Source organism: Oncorhynchus masou, chromosome 33 (genome assembly GCF_036934945.1).
Source record: "Oncorhynchus masou masou isolate Uvic2021 chromosome 33, UVic_Omas_1.1, whole genome shotgun sequence".
In the NCBI taxonomy this organism is placed as follows: Eukaryota; Metazoa; Chordata; class Actinopteri; order Salmoniformes; family Salmonidae; genus Oncorhynchus; species Oncorhynchus masou.
The window spans coordinates 34,787,696-34,809,490 of record NC_088244.1 but is presented as its reverse complement, the minus strand read 5'-3'; the positions used below and the strand labels follow the sequence as shown (position 1 = coordinate 34,809,490).

The window sequence follows — 21,795 nt, the reverse complement described above, 5'->3', positions numbered from 1 at the left end:
TTTCCCTACTTTTTTTATTGTGGGCTATTTTTAGCACATCTCTGGGATGCCTGATTGTTTTAATTGCTTTTTTGGGAAGCTTATGAGAAGTAGACATGACAATAGTATTTATGTTTGAGCTGTGCAGGGTGAGCTGCACACGGTGGACTTCCTACTAGGGCACACTGCCTCATGCTAACAGTATAACTCTGGTTCATAGGCACATGATTATTGCATACAATAGCTGTAGGATCAACAGAGACATTCAGGGGAGTTAGAGGGACATAAATTAAGTTACTTACATTGTGTCTGCCAACACCCCTGGGACAATGTACATTTGCAGCAGCACCACGACAACTCAGCAACTCAGACAGTGATTGGGATTATCTGAGCTGGGCGTGTGTCATTGATAAGTCATTGTCTCAACGGAGCCTTGAAATGTGTGGACAGTGTCCAGGACCCAAGATGATTTGTATGGACTTTGTCATTCCTGTGGAGCATCTTCCATTTCCAGAAGGTGCCAAAGTTATCTATAAAAGTGATTCCAACAGAGCTACAGTAATCTTTTATCCAGTTGTGTAATGCCAGTAGCCTGCTGAATCTTTCACACCCGCAGCCATTGATGGTACCGGACGTGAAATAATTGGCCACTTTTTGGAATCTTTCAGTGCTAGAATCAGTTCTTTAAAAATACATTTTCAGAAGTTCTGAGCTAGCCTTCCTAATGGTCGTTTGACCCCACATGGACTATGACAGCGTCAGCTCCCAGAATTTGTGGTAGAACGGTCGGAAGCAGCCCTGTAATGTCCTGTACTCGTGTTCCAGAATAGCACAGGGTTTTTGCCCCCATACCTTTTGCAACTTTTACATGATTCAGGTATTGTACATCATTCCTGTGTCCATTATTATTACATAAAAGTGTTTGATTTATTTCCACCTCTCTGAAATGATTGTTAAACCACATATGACACACATTGGAGCTACGGTATGTTATTTAAATGGTTGGTTTATAATTTTTCTTGAGGTGAAATCATGTGTCAGTACAGATTATACCTTATTCTCCACATGTCAGAATGGCACAACATTGGTAGACACACATACATCCTCAGTGACCAGTAGACCTAAACGGGAGGGAGAGAGAAAACACTTACGCCCTAAAATGGTGTGTGTGTGATTAAAAAGGCGTTACTATGGAAACAATGAAAGGTCCTCAGCCTTCTGCTTGGATCTACCTGCAAGAACACATGCACCAGTTGATCGAGTGCCCTTTCTTTCTCAAATAATGTGTCTCTTAAAGAAAAGAAAATCCTTGAATTATGAAATATGTTTTTTTAAAGAAGCATAGCTGTAATTCAGTTTATCAAAAACATTCCGCGCGGATAATGTTTAACTGTTAGATCTATGTATTTCATGCACCTTTTTGCATTAAGGAAACAGCTGTGTTGTAGTTTAGCTTAAGGGAACACTGTTTTGTTAAGAGCTAGCTCTTTTAATGCTGATCTTATCAGATGTGATTTGTAAGATAACTACATTTAAAAACAAATGCATATACAAAGTTATTCCAATATGTGGATATGGCTCTCATTCAAAGCATGCATGATGTAATTTTGATCTCATTTTCTTTTGTTCGCCCTTCTCTTATATATCAAGCACTTCACTCACCATGTTATCCTCTGGACCATGTGTAGACTAGATCTCAAGCACTTCACTCACCATGTTATCCTCTGGACTATGTGTAGACTAGATCTCAAGCACTTCACTCACCATGTTATCCTCTGGACCATGTGTAGACTAGATCTCAAGCACTTCACTCACCATGTTATCCTCTGGACCATGTGTAGACTAGATCTCAAGCACTTCACTCACCATGTTATCCTCTGGACCATGTGTAGACTAGATCTCAAGCACTTCACTCACCATGTTATCCTCTGGACCATGTGTAGACTAGATCTCAAGCACTTCACTTACCATGTTATCCTCTGGACCATGTGTAGACTAGATCTCAAGCACTTCACTCACCATGTTATCCTCTGGACCATGTGTAGACTAGATCTCAAGCACTTCACTCACCATGTTATCCTCTGGACCATGTGTAGACTAGATCTCAAGCACTTCACTCACCATGTTATCCTCTGGACCATGTGTAGACTAGATCTCAAGCACTTCACTCACCATGTTATCCTCTGGTCACATGGCCATATGTAGGTGGATATAATTCGTAAGCGTCTCCACAAGGACATCCTTCACAACCCTGTGGTCATGCTCAACTTCTGCCCAGACCTCAAGTCCATGACCTCTGACCTGAGGAAGGTGCATGGAGAGTACATCTTCCTCATTGACCGCAGTGGGAGCATGAGCGGGGTCAACATCAGCCGTGTCAAGGTACTGTACGAGACTTCATAATAACCCATACATAACACATTCATAAGAAATGCATATAGTAAGCATAATTAACTACATTCTAAACTTGTTAATTCAGGGCAAAGAAAAATTAATTAATGAGAAAGGAATGATGTCGTATACTAATTAGGTGTCTTAAGTGCGGTTATACACAAATGGGTGTGCTATTAATGACTCAATGACTCACTGCTCATAGAAAGTAGTCTTTACACAGATGGAGTGAAGCTGCCACACCTTTAAATGGAATGGTCAATGGAAACTCAGCCCAGCTCAGACTTTATTTCCAGTGCATCCGACCGTAACGTTACCTGAATGGGCCAGGCTGAGTGATGTTTGACTAACCTCTCTCAGTCTGACGCACTTCGGGCCAGTGTGACTCAGATAGCTTCTGATTGTGGAGGGATGGGCCTCCTCTTCCTTCGACACTCTCTGATACCCCAAAGTCTGGCTTAAAGGCTGGTCAAATCGATGCAACCATTCCTCCTCTGTTTCTTTGAACAGCCAGAAACTCCCCTAAAATGCCAGGCCCCAATTTGATACCACCTTTGACTGAATATAAAGAGAATGAAAAATTTAAACATCTATTTGATACCACCTCTTAAAATAAGGAGGGAAAAAGAGGAGGAGATTATGTGGTTGATCTCTAGTTTTCCAGAACGGAACCAGTATTGTCAATTCTTGAGAACCAGTAAATCATTTTATTTTTAGCTCCAAAATGATAACTCATGTCTAGTATATAATTATGTAATTTGGTGAAGTTATAATGCTAGTGATAGGCTAAACACATTCCAATTCACATCATGTCATGATATTTCAGTTCTTCAAGCCAAGCCCCCTCCATGTCTACCCCTCTCTCTCGCTCTCTCCCCACCCGTGAAATTTCAGTCTCATTTCGTGCCTGCACCATTCAGACATGTAAACAACTATCTTACCCGATCCACAGCAAGCTGCTCTATCTGCAGTAATTGGGGAAGTAAATTAATGAGCTAAATGTAAAAATGAAGTTGATCTCAGAGGTTACTGCACAATACTAATACTGCACAATTGAAACACTTGCACCCAAATCCGCCCTTCCCTGAAACATACATGTAATTAATTTACTATAAACTTCCTGTATTATACATATGCTAAAATGTCTATTCTACTAAGCCATTTACTTTCTGTTAATATTCTTATCTGTTCTTATTTCTTATTGTTGTTTCATTATCAAGAAGGAACCTGTAAGTAAGCATTTTGTTGGACAGTGTATACCATGTGTGTCCTGTACATACGACTAATAACACTTTAAACTAAACCGTTTGTAATAACTAGCCTGATGCCGGAGAAGACCGTGTCAGAGGAGCTGTAATCCGGTCGTACTGCTGCAGCCAAAAATGTTTTAACAATTTTCCTCATACAGGTAAAGAACACTTGCAGCAGGTGAACAAGGTTGATTGTTAGACAATGACCTAAAAATTGACTGCCTGGTCTGCCTGTCTTGTTTCTTTTCTTTTTGCTCTCTTCCTCACTCTTTCCCACTTTTCTCATTCTGCTCTTCTACCTCTTGACCTTGTGTTTCTATCATGTCTGTTCTGTTTCCAGGATGCCATGGTGGTGATTCTGAAGAGCCTTGTGCCTGCCAGCCTCTTCAACATCATTGGCTTTGGCTCCACATTCAAAACACTGTTTACTACCAGTCAGAGCTATGATGAGGTATGAGGCTGGCAGGACATGTAGTGTTTCTGCTTTCAGGTCAATATTAATTAACTGCATGTCATTGATAAAATCTCTATTAGTAAATACTTAATCTCGCAGGCCAGATTTGACAACTATAGGTAATCAAAGTGTGAGTCAGAGACACATTTGTCTATTGAGAGATCACTTTATTGGTCAATTGCACACAATATCCAACCGAAGTTTGACTTCCACTTTTAACCCAGCCCATAGGAGAGGTGCGGGGGCTGCCACACTGGGCGCCCGAAGCGCTGTTGTTTTGGGGTGTTAAGTGTCTTGCTCAAGGGCACAACTGCAGGCAATAGTGTCTAGAATTTGATACAAGCAACCCTCTGGTTGCCAGCTCACTTGCCACCAGATTTTTCCAGTCAGACCTGGGATTTGAACTGGCAACCCTCCGGTTGCAGGCTAGCCTTTCTAACTGCTAGGCTATTAAATACTACTATGCCTTTTCTCTTGCTTTCTACATTTTTCAGGAAACAGTAACCATGGCTTGTGAGTACATCAAGAAGATCCGAGCTGACATGGGCGGCACCAACATCCTGGCACCGCTCAAATGGATCCTGAGGCAACCAATGCACGCAGGTCATCCTCGCATGCTCTTCCTGCTCACGGACGGGGCTGTCAACAACACAGGGAAGGTCATCGAGCTGGTCCGCAGCCATGCCCGCTACACCAGGTAAACAGACAATCAACATATACCTGTCCTTCACTTCCTCTTCTTACAGGCACTGGGGGTATCAATCAGTATGCAAACCCACTTTACACCATGGTGTAAAGTGTTTTATGGGTATTGTTAAATTGCTGTTCGTTTTGCCCTAGCTGGAGGCTTCTAATCTAAACCCGTTACAAAGTGCCCCATTTGATACCACGTGTGAATCAGACGGCCTCGGGCACCACTTTAAGAGTTGTAATGGAATTGGACACAAGAACAATAGCAGCACAACACTAACTAGCACAGTAGTCATATTAAATCTGATTGAGCTTACTAATGCATTATGCACAAAGCAAATAAACAACATACCATTCAGACATGTAATCAAGTCTAGGGGATTGGAGGGGGCGTTATTGCAAAACCTTCCCAGCTAGCACATTTGGTTCCTTGTAAGTTCACATTGGTTGTGGGAACGAAGCCGTTTCCTGACTGGTATCTTTCTTTAAATGATCTGAGAACAGAAGTGAAAATTTCACCTTTTCTGGGAATGTAAACTTTTAGAGAGGTTCTGGGAGGTTTTACTCATGAGAAATTATAGGTTTTTAGTTTTTTTTTTAAATAACTTCCACTGAATATTTAATTAAGACTTTTATTAACACAGCTAGCTTATTTTGGCTTAGCACAGATAGGACACATGGACATTTATTTCCTTAGGCAGTAATCATGCAAACACAATTATTTTTTTATTGTGACAAGGCATCAGTAAGATTCGAGTCTATAATCTTCTGTTCTCTATCCATGGAATTAGTCCACTGCGCCACCAGGATGGTGCAAGCATGCCCTGCCCTTTTAAAAAAAATTTTTTTTATAATAATGCAAAACTGTTAATTTTCGTCTATTCAAACAGGCCTCATTTCAAACGAATCAAGCAAACATTAAGATCAGGTGTGGCCAATAAGTGGGCGTGGCCAATAAACTTAACAAGGAAGAGGATAGAGAGTTTTGTTGATGCTGACAACGGAATATATATGTTTTTAAATAACATTCTTAGAACGTTCTCTTGTGGTTTTTATGGATAGTTTTCTTAACGTTCTCGGAACAACTGACCCTTCGCTAAGCCCCTCAAGAATTTGTGGCAACCAGTGCTCCAATGGATAAAAACTGTCGTCGAGTCCTACACCTCGGACAAGCTTAAGTTTAAAACATATGAAATTGAGTTTTCTTTAAAAAAATACATTGTTTAAATGGTTAAATAATTTAACAGTGCACCAGGGGTACTTGCTACTGATTCCTGAAATGCAGAGCCTGATGGAGTATTTTTCGAATCCGAAATTATACATTTGTTACATTGTTTGCTAGCTCAGCTGGTTAGCCAGCTCTCAGTCTCATTGGCCACCAAATGTTGCTAATGCTAGCTAGCTAGCCACTTAATATAACTTGCTTTCTGAAATGTATATTAGCTAGCGAAATTAGCCATGTTATTAATACAACTGCCATCTGCTGTCGACATCAAGATCTGAAAGCAGTAACTAGCATTCCCTGCATGCTGACAGTGAATTCAGAGCCATTCAGTGGCTAGCCACACTACAAAACAAATTTCACCAGGTTCTCGTAAAGCAATTGTAATGACAGTCCACCACAACATACCCGAGCGTTTCCTGGTTAGCAAGGGGTAGTCTGTGTTTCATTTCATTATGTATTAAAAACACAGTTTGAGATCATTGCGAGGGGATTTCGCTAGTGGTTCGTATGGGGAAATGGGCTTCCCGGGGAAAATGTTGTCCGAGGTTGCAACTGTAACCATGGGAGGTGGGGCTTAAGCGAAGGGTTAATATGAGAACATTACTTTAAATAGAACCATGAGGAAACCTGTAGGAAACGTTATGTTGAAGTCCTGAGATTTCCACAGAAGCACGTTGTTTCTTAAAGTTCTTTGAACTATTTGAGAACATTCCTAATGTCAAACCAGTTGGAGAACGTTCATATAACATTACCAACATTTAAATTAAAAATGTAATTAAATGTAACCATGTTTCAACTTTTAGGAAACGATCTGTTAACCTTTTACTGCAGTGGGCTAAATCAGGGCCACAGTGATTATTGGTAGTCGGCCTCGGCAAATCTACTTTGAAACTAAAGTATACACCTCACACACATGGTTATGGGCTTAAAGAAAGAAGACACCAGTGCCATGTCAGATATAAAGTTGAAATGTATTCACTTTCTATACAACACAGAAGACTGAAATATATAACAATTGTTTTATATAGAAACACCGGATTTTCAATCATTTAAAAAATTATCTTTATGAAAAATATGAATAACATTCCACCCATGAGGCCAAAGAGGGAACTTTTGGTCATTGGGCTACAGTACCAACAAATATATGTTTAAATGTGTTGCGAATTTTCAAAGCCAAGCAACTATCCTACACCATTCCCAGAAGGTTGTGTGATGGTTGTATGCAAAATAACCATATGACACCACCACGCTCATTAAGCTCTAAGAAACATATGGCTCTCAGAACGTTATGTGGTGGCTGTGCTGTTATTGCTCAGTAATCCTTTTAAAATTAAGCTTGGAAATATGTACCTTATGTTCGCACATTACTTGATATTATTAGGTGTGACTTCAAAAACCTGTAGCTCAATCAGGATTGGATTAGGGGTGCGCGGGTCAGCTGTTTGTTCAACCGCACCCGCATTTGCTAATAACCCATACACAACCTTCCGACACTACAGTGCCTTCGGGAAATATTCAGACCCCTTGACTTTTTCCACATTTTGTTACGTTACAGCCTTATTCTGAAATGTATTATATAAAATAAATAAAAATCCTCAGCAATCTACAAAACACTCGATAATGACAGAGCAAAAACAGGTTTTTAGATTTTTTGGGGGGGATTGTATTACAATATATATATATATATATATATATATATATATATATATATATATATATATATATATATATATATATATATACCTTATTTACATAAATGTTCAGAAACTTTGCTATGACACTCCAAATTGAGCTCAAGTGCATCCTGTTTCCATTGATCATCCTTGAGATGTTTCTAAAACTTGTTTGAACATTATTTCAATTAATTGTACATGATTTGGGATGACACACACCTGTCTATATAATGTCCCATAGTTTACAGTGCATGTCCAAGCATAAACCATACCGTTAGGTCAAAGGAATTGTCCGTAGAGCTCAGAGACAGGATTGCGTCGAGGCACAGATCTGGGGAAGGGTACCAAAACATTTCTGCAGCATTGAAGGTCCCATAGAACACAGTGGCTTCCTTCAATCTTAAATGGAAGAAGTTTGGAACCACTAAGACTCTTCCTGGAGCTGTCTGCCCAGCCAAACTGAGCAATCAGGGGGGAAGGGCCTTGGTCAGAGAGGTGACCAAGAACCCAATGGTCAATCTGACATAGCTCATAGCTTCCTCTGTGGAGATGGGAGAACCCTCCAGAAGGACAACCATCTCTGCAGCACTCCACCAATCAGGCCTTTGTGGTAGAGTGGCCAGACGGAAGCCACTCCTCAGTAAAAGCCAAATGACAGCCCGCTTGTTGTTTGCCAAAAGGCACCTAAAGGCACCATGAGAAACAAGATTCTCTGGTCTGATGAAACCAAGATTGAACTCTTTGGCCTGAATGCCAAGCGTCACTCCTGGAGGAGACCTGGCACCATCCCCCCGGGAAAGCATGGTGGTGGCAGCATCATGCTGTGGGGATGTGTTTCAGCGGCAGGGATTGGGAGACAAGTTAGGATCAAGGGAAAGATGAACGGAGCAAAGTGCAGAAACATCCTTCATGAAAACCTGCTCCAGAGCTTTCCGAAGGCACTATATGTGGTAAAGTGAAAATCTGAGGCCCACACCCAACCCTAACCTGATAATATAGAAAATGCATTCTAGGCTAGTCAGAGATGATGGAATAATTTGACAGGGGGTGCAGGATTATTTTTTGTTGTTGCCTGATTTTAGTTATTTCTGCTTATAATTTCCGACATTTTGGTGGGATGTTTGTTAGTCAACTTGTCTATAATTACAGTATATACATACAGCTTCTCTTCTGTCAGTAGGCCTATATGTTGCCCTAGAAGACTGAATAAACCCTTACTTATCAGAATGTCATAAATCTATAGAAGTATTAATTATTTAATTATTATTATTAATTATTAATTATTCAATCTAGTTGACTTCGGTAAAGTTTTCCATGTGATTTCTGCTTCTTTCTCTGAGCAAAGAAGTTTAGAGACCCGGGAGAAGAAAAAAAACGGGAAATATTTTCTGTGCAAAATTTCCAAATCACATCTGTTTGACCTGTTGTAAGAAATACAAAGCAATGGAAACGACCAAACAGCTTTGAAAATGACCATATTTTATGTATTGAAATAGGCTACTATCAGCTTTTAAAGATAGCAACACTACAGATGGAACTGCATTCACGTTCTTTCAAGATGCTGAAAGGAATAAATCATATTTCTCCACTCCTGTTCCCGAGTCAACATTTTGCCTACATTTGGTGTATCATTTTATTGCAAGAAATGCTTAATTCTGCAGGAGTTAATATAAAGGTCATGTAAGATGTTATAGACCTGCAGTGTCCAGAGTTCAGTTTCCAATTAAGCCATCTAAACAGTAGGCTACAGTTTCCTTGAGGTGCCATGCGACTATCCAATTGGTATAGTATCCATAGTTTCCAAACATTACTTTTCTGGCCCTCCCTTTTCTTTATTTTCAACTCCGCATTTCGCAGCTTTTCGCTTATTGACTTAAGGTTGCGCTATGCGGAAATCACTCCTCCGTTTCCTGGTTGCTAAAATTCTAATAGTCCCCTCATTTCAGTTTACGTGACAAAACAAGCAAGCATAGTATAGAGAATCATTGCACCATCTAAACCACTGTGAAATATATTTTACATAACGAAAAATATTGTATTTTCAGCTGTTTGAAGCTGGTGTACAAAACCGAAAATAAAAGATGCAAAAACGAAACGTAAGAACGGGAAGCATAGAAATAGTGCACATAAAACAGATGTACTGCTTCTTCGACTTGCTTTCAATTAGAATAACCAATCTATAACACAAATGTTTATGTGGATTTGGTAAGGTTACTCAAAAAGTTACATATTTTGCAGCTTTAAATTCCAACATTGTCCTTTTCGCCTCCATGGACAGACATTAACATTTCCTGACCGATACCAAAAGCATTTGTCGATTAGCGTGTAGGCTGTTTGGCATTCATACAGTTTGGCCTATAAAGTTCAGGCTTATGCGCAAATGCCAGAGCATAAAATGATGAAATAAAAATGCCAATGTAGCCTATAGATATAAATTGCACAAGAATGATAGGCTACATTTATGGATTTAAGGTATTGTTTTCTCTTTATTCAACACGCCCGCCACCACCGCCCTTAATCCACACAATATTTCATGGCCCTAAACCCGCCCCGCGCGGACTGCTGGTTATGAATCAACCCGCGCAACATTATTGGGTATGGTAAAGTCAAAGCAAATCACAGTGTCAACAAAGTCATATGGTAATATACTAATATTTTCAAACACTGCAACATCTGAACATGGGGAGATGCTCTGAACATGCCCTTGAAGAATCAAAACACCAGCTGTTGATAGACCAAGACCGCCAATAACACAATACTGTCTGCAGGGAATTGGTTATTGTTTCACTATGGTTGTTGCATCTCCAATCCCAGTCCGCAGTCATCCTTTCTTGAACTACAACTGATGTAATTAACTTTAAATATTCCCCTTTTTAAAGGATGAATAACCCCTAGATGATTGGATTAGATACAGAGTGGTCTGGCCAATCCGTCCGCGCGCCCAGAATCATTATTGCTCCACACTCACAAATCAGCACATCCCCGGTCAGGGGACAGCGAAAATACTAATGAACCTCTGCTACCAGGTTTGCATCACAAATAGCACCCTATTTCCTACATAGTGTCAAAAGTAGTGCACTATGGGCCCTGGTCAAAAGTAGTGCACTGTATAGGAAATAGGGTGCCATTTTGGACATAGACCACGTCAGACATGTCGCTATGCTAAAGGTTGCGCCTCCTTTTTAATCCCCGCTGTTTGCCCCCAACAACTATGCAGAGTGGCCATCACTGGTGCATTGGCTGATGCTGAGATGGAGATTGACATCTCTAATTTGTACTCAGTGTGACATGTGAAGTGAAATTGACAAACCTAACGGGGAAAACTGATAAGGAGACATGGCATTTGGCTGCATGATGATGAAAATTGACCATCAAATTGACCATCAACAGAGTCCGTCTCACTCTCAGTCCTCTTTTTCTGCTCTTTTTACTGACTCTGATCTTTTCGAATAATTTAGTCAAAAGAGCGAATCTTTAGACTAATTTCATTCATTTGACTCAATAATGGCCAGAGCCACTAGGACCCCCTATCCATTTTTATTTACAGACAAACGATGAACTGAAAACTCGAAAAGAGTCATGAATGATTCTACGAGCCTCTTGTTCACATGTACCGCATTCAAAACAACTGGGAACTCAGATCTGGGAGATCTCCTACTTCTGACTTCAGGGTGTTCAAGACAACTGGGAACTCAGAAGAAAACAAGCTCCAACTGGGGAATTTTTGTTTGTTTTTTGAAGGGTCATAAAACTCAGAATTCCTACTCGGATCTCTTTCATTGACTTCATGATTCGTCCTCGTTTTTTTTTCAGAGTTCCCCGTTGTCTTGAAAGCACCAATGTTGTTCACCATAGGGGGTTTATTGGAGCTGTCATTTGTGACTGAGACTTGTAAACGTGTGCTTTAAACGATGCACATTTGTTGATTGCTCGGCATACAGATTCATATTTCTCGATACATTTGAATCGAGGTCTAGTTTGTGAACTACTCCTGGCGCAATGCATTCATTGACTGCCTTGGGGGTGCCTGATGACACACTAAGTTCTTCCACTGCTCTGTCATTTGCTACATACTTCTCATTGCAGAGAATTAACTACATTTCGCATCATCTAGTTTTCTGCTGCTATGTGCAACAAATTACATGGACTTATAAACCAAAGCCTTTGTGGGGGAGGGGGGGGTGTAATATACCACCACAACTTTGAGCTACTGGACCATCTCAAGAGGTCTCTGTGAGGGAATAAATGTCTATGAGTAATAGGGTGTCTGACGGTTATGCGACTCCGATACCTACAGACATTTTCAGGCCGCTGGTCTTTCCAGGCCACTAAGCCACTGAGATGTGAATCTTGTTTTGGCAGGTGCTACACCTTCGGCATCGGTCAGAGTGCTTGCAGGAGACTGATGACAGGACTGGCAGCCGTTTCCAAAGGAACGGCAGAGTTCTTGGCAGAAGGGGAAAGACTGCAGCCCAAGGTCCTCATTTCCAATGACATGTTTATCCTCCTCTTTGCGACAACCAGCTATTCTGAATGTCATAGAGGAGGGCCATTATGCAGTGGATGCAAATTGTTCAGACAGAGTGCTCTCCACTGTTAGCAATTAACAATTCATTTTGTTGAATAAAACGCCCATTAGAATCAGTCTAATTCACAGCATATGTTATGTTTTAAAAGGGTCCTTTATTATTCCATTCTACCAGGCTTACAGGCTCTAGTCTTGTTTTCACAAAACAAATTGCATTGCACAGACGGAGGGAATGTCATTATTTCAGTAGACAATGCGATATTCTAGGAATCCGCGTTTCACCTCTATAATGCTGGCACTCAAGGAAGGCAATGTCCTCTGCATCTCTGCCCGTACTCTCCCAGATCACTGAAACTCATAAGAATAACTTCAATAGATCTCTGTTTCTATTCTATTTCAACTGCATCTCTCTATCTGTATATACTCCCAGATTATTAAGTCGCTGAAGAAGACCATGGCCCCAGTGCTGAGTGACATAGCCATCGACTGGTTGTTCCCTGACACCAAGGAGGTGTTGCTCTCCCCAGTGGGCTCCACATTCCTGTTCCCTGGGGACTGTTTGATTGGCTACAGCGTGGTGTGCGACACCACGCGCTACCATCCCAATCCCAAATCTGTAAGTCGGCCTACACCTTGACATAAAGTGGCTATGTAATATGTATTCATATTTCTTAGTGTGATTAAGATAAAGTCTCCTCACTCCTGAATGAGAATCAAGCACATCATCTGTTTCTCTCTATTTCAATTCAATAGAACGTTTCTATGTTAAGTGATTCAAGTGAAGGATGTGGATTCTTTTTTGAAGGCTAAAATATCCTCTCTGATGAAAGGTGTCGAAAAGCTATGTCTTGAAATGAATGTCTCGGTCAGCAACTATCAATTATACTCCCAAGTGGTGTAGAGATGCAGCACTCAGACATTCCTCTTTCAACTCTTCCGCCAGGATAAAAGGAGGCGATACAGTATGATGCATTCCAATGTGTCAGCTAGCTCAGTGTTTTACCACTCCCAAGAGGAGGACCCAGAGACGACTACAGGCTTCTCTGACGGTCCAGGGATGCACAGGGACATACACTCAAGCTTGCCGTTGGACTCCTATCTGGACTCCATGTCAGAAAGCAGCCCTGGCCCCACAGAACACAAAGCCATGGGTAAGAATCTAGAGGTCTGAGATCATCTCTTCCTTTCCACTGGTTCAAATGCCATTTTTGTTTAGTTGGTCCAATTCATGCGGTAACGAACACTTGGTCAGACATGATCACACATTCAGACATGAAACTGTGTGTTTGTGCACACAAATGAATGTGATCTTTTCATAAACCCATAGGAATAGAGAGCAAAACGTCACCGAGAAGACGTGTGTATAGCACCAGCCAGATAGTGGAATACAACCAAAACATGAAGAAGACCTGCACTCCCAGTGACCCCAGCTCTGTAGAGGGGAAGAACCCACTGAGGAGAGCTAAGGTCCAGGAGCTGAATGGACAGACCAGCCCTGACTATGGAGCACAGTGGAAGACTGAATACCACGTGAGTGCAGTGTCTGTGATCTTGTGGCACTGCCAACAGATCTGGGTCTCGACCCTGGAGACTGCAGTTCGATTCCTATGTCCCCTCTTCCTACTGTGTCTCTGTCCTCATCTATCTCACACTCTACTTATAACCTGAAGAAAAATGACTACGAGGGGAATTGTTCAAAAAGAAAAACACGTATAGAAATCATTAGAAACATGTCTTAATATGATACACATGGTTCATTGATTTCAATCTTCAAATAGAATCGTTTAAGTGACAATCCAATTTATTCTTTGTTCATAACCACACAAAAGCAATTTATGAAACACCACAGAATACCTAAGACATTGGTGCAAAATTAATAGGCTTTCATGGTAAAAGTAAAAACCATTATTCTGGAAAGTATAATTTTTTACAGGTTGATCTTGCAGCATATGGCATTTTGTACACAAACATGAAAACCCCAAATCTCTTTCGGACAATTATATTGTCTTTTCGATAAGATATGCCAGGAAGTCAGTGTTGAAATTGCAGTGACGTTGGATGAGTAATAATGGCGTGGGAGAAAGCGATCTGACCCTGGGCTGAGTTGGAGTGTAATCACGAATACAAAAGAGGAATGTTCTCATCACTAATGAGGGCCACCATCATTTCATGAATGATAATGGACTGTCTGAAAGTTGCCCAGAGTGCTTTGGCATAATGAGGCAAGGCTCTACTGTCATTCCATGGTTTCTGCCCTTGTACAAATGATATACTTGGAATTTGACTTTGATCTGCATAGTGTGATAGTTACTAGTGCACACAAGACTTGGTTCTGAGTGCTGAAATTATTGATCTGCTTATTAAGACAAAACAGGTTTTATGGTCATCAACAGAAAGCGTATAAAGAAATATAAGAAAACATTTTATACAAATTGACATCAGCTTATTCAAATTGTGGCATAACCCATGTCATAAAAGGCGTTGTCCTTGATTTAGTGCAGGTATTCCCAAGCAATGCCGTCGGGGGTACGCCAAATAAAAATGTGATGACATATTTTCTCGCCTGAGTAGCCTCAGTGTTCAGCAAAATAACAACACAATGTCAAATACAGGTAGCCTTGTCAATTAATTAACATCCAATCACATTAACCGTTACTCTCTCGCGGGAATTCCACTAACGGTCCGTATGTAGCCAAACGTAGCTGCTGCTCATGTTGGTATTTTGAGTAAAAGTACTGATGGCGCAAAAGCCATGACAGGGAGACATAGTAGAGTGGTAACCCGCGTGCAAGTAGTTGCTCCTGGGAAGCGCCTTGGGTACACTGCAGCATCCACCAAGAAGCTCTTGCTGCTAAGGGAATGCCTGACAGCTTGAAAGACATTTTGAACACTACAGTGAAAATGTAGTTTGTTAAAGCAAGAACCCTAAACTCGTGTATTTTCTGCACTATGCAATGACGTATCCGGGTGATGTTTTTTATCGCCTGTGTAATGGGTCCTATGTGTAGTTGGTGTAGAGAGTCCGGCGCAGGACAGCAGATATGAGTAATCAACCTACTTTTACTCAAAATGTCAAATATACAAAGTAACAAATACACGCACACCATGACAGACCGAAAATACAATAAACAATCACTCACAAAAACCCATGGGGGAACAGAGGGTTAGATAATGAAACAGTAATTGTGGGATTGAATCAGGTGTGGAAAAACAAAGACAAAACAAATGAAAAGTGGATCGGCGGTGGATAGCAAGCCGGTGGTGTCGATCGCCGAATGCTGCCCGAACAAGAAGAGGCGGCAGAGGTGACAGCGACTTCGGGGATGACTCAGAGGACGATGCGCAGGGCGATTTGGATGGAGACGGTGGAAATCCCGCAGCAACGAAGGGTCCAGGACGTCCTCCACCGGCACCCAGCATCTCTCCTCCGGACCGTACCCCTCCCACTCTACGAGGTACTGAAGGCCCCTCGCCCAACACCTCCAGTCCAGGGTAGCTCGAACAGCATATGCCGGGGCCCCTCGATGTCCAGAGGGGGCGGAGGAACCTCCCGCACCTTAGCTTCCTGGAGTGGACTAGCCACCACCGGCCTGAGGAGAGACACATGGAACGAGGGATTATTAAAATAATCTGGGGGAAGCTGTAACCTGTAGCATACCTCGTTCAGTCTCATCAGGACTTTAAATGTCCCCATAAACCGCTGACCCAGCTTCCGGCAGGGCAGGAGGAGGGGCAGGTTTCAGGTCGAGAGCCAGACCCGGTCCTCCAGTGCGAACACCGGGGCCTCACTGCAGTGGCGGTCAGTGCCCTCTTTTTGCCACCTAACGGCCCGTTGTAGGTGCCCATGGGCGGCGTCCCAGGTCTCCTCCGAGTGCTTGAACAATTCATCCACTGCAGGAGCTTTGATCTGGCTCTGATGCTACGGTGCCAGAACTGGCTGATACCCCAGTATTTATCAGTATCGATCAGAGACTATGTCCTCAGGCACCCCGTTGTGCCGGAAGGCATGAGTGAACAGGGCCTCCGCAGTCTGTAGGGCCGTACAGAGACCGGGCAAAGGCAGGAGACGGCATGTCTTAGAAAACCGATCCACAACGACCAGGATCGTGGTGTTGCCCTGTGAGGGAGGAAGAACCGTCAGGAAGTCCACCGACAGGTGTGAACACGGCCATTGTAATTTTCCTCGGGGCAGGTGCCTGGGAGCCTTGCACTGGGCGCACACCGAGCAGGATGAAACATAAACCTTCATGTCCTTGGCCAAGGTGGGCCATCAGTACTTCCCACTAAGGCAACACACCGTCCGTCCGATGCCAAGATGACCAGAGGAGGGTGACGTGTGGGCCCAATAGATCAAACGGTCGCGGACAGCAGACGGAACGTACAGGCTCCCAGCTGGACACTGGGGGGGTGGGTTCTGTGCGTAACGCCCGCTCGATGTCCGCGTCCAGCTCCCACACCACCAGGCAAGAGGCCGGAAGGATGGGAGTGTGATCCATAGACCGCTCCTCTATGTCATACATCCGGGATAGTGTGCCTGCCTTAGCATTTTGGGAACCTGGTCTGTAGGATAGGGTGAAAACAAAACGGGTAAAGAACATAGCCCACTTTGGCTGGCGAGTGTTCAGTCTCCTCTCTGCCCGGATGTACTCCAGATTGCGGTGGTCAGTCCAGATGAGAAAAGGGTGTTTAGCACCCTCAAGCCAATGTCTCCACGCCTTCAGAGCCTTGACAACAGCCAACATCTCCCGGTCGCCCACATCATAGTTTCGCTCCGCCGGGCTGAGCCTCTTTGAAAAGAAGGCACAGGAGCGGAGCGTTGGTGGCGTGCCCAGCCTCGGACGCGTCCACCTCCACTATGAACGCCAAAGAGAGATCCGGATAAGCCAGCACCGGAGCAGAGGTAAACAGAGCCTTCAGGTGACCAAAAGCCCTGTCCGCCTCAGCCGACCACTGCAGCCGCACCTGCCCTCCCTTCAGCAGTGAGGTAATGGGAGCTGCTACCTGACCAAACTTCCGGTAGTAGTTGGCAAACCCTAAAAATCGCTGCACTTCCTTTACCGTGGTGGGAGTCGGTCATTTATGCACGGCTGAAATGCAGTCACTCTCCACTACACCCCTGACATGGAAATGCAGTCACTCTCCACTACACCCCTGACGTGGAAATGCAGTACCCTAAGAAGGAGACAGACTGTTGGAAGAACAGACATTTCTCAGCCTTGACGTACAGGTCATGCTCCAACAGTCGACCAAGCACCCTGCACACCAGGGACACATGCTCGGCGCGTGTAGCGGAGTATATCAGAATGTCATCAATATACACCACTACACCCTGCCCGCGCAGGTCCCGGAAAATTTCGTCAACAAAGGTTTGGAAGACTGATGGAGCATTCATCAGCCCGTACTGCATAACGAGGTACTCATAGTGCCCTGAGGTGGTACTAAATGCCGTCTTCCACTCGTCCCCCTCCCAGATACGCACCAGGTTGTAAGCGCTCTTGAGAAGCGCGCCCTGTGCATTGACTCGATCTCACTGGCGATGAGAAGCAGCAGGTAGCTGTACCTCACAGTGATCTGATTGATCCCTCGATAGTCAATACATGGGTACAGACCACCATCCTTCTTCTTCACAAAAAAGAAACTCGAGGAGGCAGGTGAAGTGGAGGGCCGAATGTATTCCTGCCCCAGGGATTCGGAGACATATATTTCCATAGACACCGTCTCCTCCTGTGACAGAGGATACACGTGACATCCTGGGAAGTGCTGCGCCCACCACGAGATTTATCGAACAATCCCCCTGTCGATGAGGTGGTCATTTAGTCGCCAAATCGGCATATCCTGAGGGGATGTGCACGGTGGAGACCTGGTCTGGACTTTCCACTGTAGTCGCACAGATTGAAACCCCCACACACATCCCTGAGCACTCTCGTGACCACCCCTTGAACGCCCTATGTTGCCACGAAATAGTGGGGTCATGATAGGCCAACCAGGGTAAGCCCAGCACCCCTAAACTATGAGCAAATGAACGGTCAATAAAATTCCCAGCTCTGCCTGAATCTACTAGTGCCTTATGCTGGGAATGCGGGGAACACTCAGGAAATTAAATAAACACATACATGTGAGCAACAGGGGGCTCTGGGTGAGCCTGGTGACGACTCACCTGGGGTGACATGATAGTGCCCTGCCTGCTGCCTCGACTCTCTGAGGAACCCCTCCAGCACCAACTAGCAGTGTGCCCTCTGTGGCCACAGATGCTGCAGGGAATGGCCCCTCCTCCGGTCGCCCTAAGTGCAGCAACTCCCATCTCCATGGCGTCGGAGCGGAGGTGCTGGGGGATGGAACTGACAGGTCCCAATCGGGACATCCACAGGCAGTCAGCAGGTTGTCCAGCCGGATGGACAGGTCCACCAGCTGGTCCAATGTGAGGGTGGTGTATCGGCAGGCCAACTCCCGATGGACGTCCTCGCACAGACTGCACCTGTAGTGATCGATCAGGGCCTTATTGTTCCATCCCGCGCTGGCCGCAGGGACCAGAAGTCCAAGGCGAAATCCTGCGTGCTCCTCGTCCCCTGCCTCAGGTGGAACGAACACTGCCCGAAAGCCGCGGGTGAACTCTGCGTAATGATATAACGCCGCATCTCCCTCACACCATATGGCATTGTCCCACACCAGGGCTTTGCCTGAGAGGCAGGAGATGAGGGCGGACACACTCGCACGTCCTGAAGGAGCCGGGTGGACGGTCGCCAGGCATCCGGCAGCCGTCCCATCATACTCCCTCGGGAGCGCGAGACGAATCCCACTGGGACCAGGGGAAAGAGGGGTGGACAGTGGGACCAGTTGTAGTGGGGCTGGTGGAGGCACTGAAAAACCTCCTCCTCTCTCTAAACGATCCATAGTCTGCAGCACGCGATCCATGGCAGTGCCCAGACGTTGCAACATGGGAGCGTACTGCTGAACACGCTCCTCCGCTGGAACAGGGAGGGCGTCTGCTCCTGCTGACTCCATTCTTCGGGTGAGTGATTCTGTAATGGGTCCTATGTGTAGCTGGTGTAGAGAGTCTAGTGCAGGACAGCAGATATGAGTAATCAACGTACTTTTACTCAAAATGTCAAATATACAAAGTAACAAATACACGCACACCATGACAGACTGAAAATACAATAAACAATCACTCACAAAACCCATGGGGGAACAGAGGGTTAAATAATGAACCAGTAATTGTGGGATTGAAATCAGGTGTGAAAAACAAAGAAAAAACAAATGGAAAATGAAAGTGGATCGGCGGTGGATAGAAAGCCGGTGACGTCGACTGCCGAACGCCGCTCGAACAAGATAGAAGGACCGACTTCGGCGGAAGTCGTGACAGCCTGAATGATCTGAATCTAGGATTACAAGGACTTTCCGCAACTATATTCAATGTGCGGAAAAAATTGAGGCTATGATTAAGAAGTTGGAGCTCTTCTGTCTGCATTAACAAGGACAACACACAGCTCTTTGTCACTTCCCACGAGCTGGGTTGTGACAAAAACTCACACTCATTCTTATGTTTAATAAATGTATTGTATAGTGTGTGTGTGTGTGGCAGGATTACAATGATGGCAAAAAAACAAACATTTGAGAGTGCGCTGACCTTGGTGCTAGTAGAGGGGGTACGCAGCTGGGGGTTGAATGTTTGAAGGGGTACGGTTCTATGGTCGGTTCACATTCGTGGGGAGTAAGTCAGTGGATGTATTGCAATTACTCTGAACTTAAATTAACATTGTAATAAAGTTTAATAACATCTTTGGTCATAGTATTTAGCTAAACATGTATCTTTATGTTTAACCCCTGACAGCCACAGCTAGTGAACCTGTGTGCCACATCTGCCACGGCTTCCAGGGAGCGCCCTGCCAACGGCACTTCTCACACACCCTCCCCCCATCTGGAGTGGGCTCCCCAAGAGGTGGACCCAGAGCAGGCCCAGCCCCCCGGCTCCAACCTGCAGGCCGAAGCCACCAGGAGCAGGGCTGACCCAGAGCACGCTCCAGGAGGAACCAAGAGCACCGGTTGGGAGGACTGCTCCTCCTCCACTGACCCTTCTGTCGGCAGCTTAGGAGACGCAGGTGCGTCCATAACCACAGCCCGCCCACTCACTCAAACATTGAGCAATGGTAGACACACTAATCGATCAAATAACTGATATCCCAGACAAGACGTCTAACTTCTCATTGTTGTGTTACCAGACTGCTACCCCAATCAGCTGTGTGAGATAGAATCCCCCCAGGAGCCTCCAGCCACGCCAGACCTGAACACCACCCCAGACTGTCAGGAGGTGGTGAAGGGGGACTGTAAGGCCGTGGTGTCGGGCCTGCTCTGCGGGAAGCCAGTCAAGTGGGAGGTGACCTTTGACATAAACCCCTACCTGAAGGGCAGAGAGCGGGAAGAGAAAGTTCACGAGGAACTGTGGAACGAAACGTTCCATCATCTGGCTGGACGTTCCATTATTCAGGATTTTGAAAACATGGCAGATAAGGAGTGTGAGATTGAGCATGGTGCGTAAGACATGGGTAATATCTCATTGCTCAAATGTGACCGGATTCAGGATCGGGGTGTTTGATGTGATTTCCTACATCACAGTAGGGGTGTTAAATGTTAAAAAAATATTATTATTATTTTTTGTTGTTGCAGAAATGCCTTCTTGAACATGTTAACTTTCATATGCCTTAATTACAAACTTGTACGGGATCTGTAAATATGAAAAAAAAATCTCAAAATGAGTTTAGCCCAGTCGAAAGCACTGAGATATATAGGGAGAAAGGCAGGATCCATGATTGGCTGAGAAAAGGGAGGGGGATAACAGAGAGACCACATTCTGGAGGAAAATGTCATGCTGACTCATGCGTTTACATATGAATTCTTAGAGATGGGTGGGTCTAAGGCTTCAGTTGTGAACATTGCTAAATGGTAGTAAAAATAATTGAATGGCATTTTTCTCCTACTTATCTCCAAAGTTATATAACACATTGTAGCATGCTCAAGGGTGTGGGGTTTCCACGTCACCAAGTTCAATAACAAAACATACACCAGTAGCACAACTAGAATGCAAATGGGAAGTTATTAGGGATTTTTTTACACTGGGGAAGAAGTGAGAATTCACCAATTACTTCACAGTCCACAAGCCATTCTCGTTGCCTGTTCCGTTCTCCAGGGGTAATCCTAAAACTCGGGTCCTCAGCCAATCCAGTTCAGTACACAAGGGGGTTAATCCGACAGTCTAGGTCACAACGGGTAATCTCAGATATTATTCTCTCTTCTCCCACTCTTCATAACGCACGTTGCTCTTTCCTTATTCTGATCCTTTGTGCTGGCTGCTTCCTCCTTTAACCCCAAGCAATCCCTGGCTTAACAATCTACAGCCTTGTCTATTTGGGGCAGGACGTCCATATAAGGCTCGGGGGTGGAGCCAGTGGGCTGCAAGATATCTCCCCTCAATAACCACTCCCCTCACCTCTCCCTGCCGTCTGCCACAACGTTTATCACATTTATCACGTTTCCCCTAACTGCAGTGTATGATACACCATTTTGAAGCTCTGAGTCTGTAGAAAAAGCTAACCTTGAAAATTTGACAT

General features: G+C 44.2%; 1 protein-coding gene across 1 annotated transcript in view; it reads left to right on the top strand.

Moving 5' to 3' along the window:
- LOC135528366 (von Willebrand factor A domain-containing protein 5B1-like) overlaps positions 1–21,795 on the top strand; it is a 43,693-nt gene that overhangs the window by 15,785 nt on the left and 6,113 nt on the right. Inside the window, exons 8-16 of the mRNA XM_064957393.1 lie at positions 2,185–2,361; positions 3,961–4,071; positions 4,569–4,771; positions 12,025–12,139; positions 12,621–12,806; positions 13,134–13,341; positions 13,518–13,720; positions 20,022–20,289; positions 20,410–20,718. Coding sequence (XP_064813465.1) covers positions 2,185–2,361; positions 3,961–4,071; positions 4,569–4,771; positions 12,025–12,139; positions 12,621–12,806; positions 13,134–13,341; positions 13,518–13,720; positions 20,022–20,289; positions 20,410–20,718 — 1,780 coding nt within the window. The remainder of the gene's footprint in view (positions 1–2,184; positions 2,362–3,960; positions 4,072–4,568; positions 4,772–12,024; positions 12,140–12,620; positions 12,807–13,133; positions 13,342–13,517; positions 13,721–20,021; positions 20,290–20,409; positions 20,719–21,795) is intronic.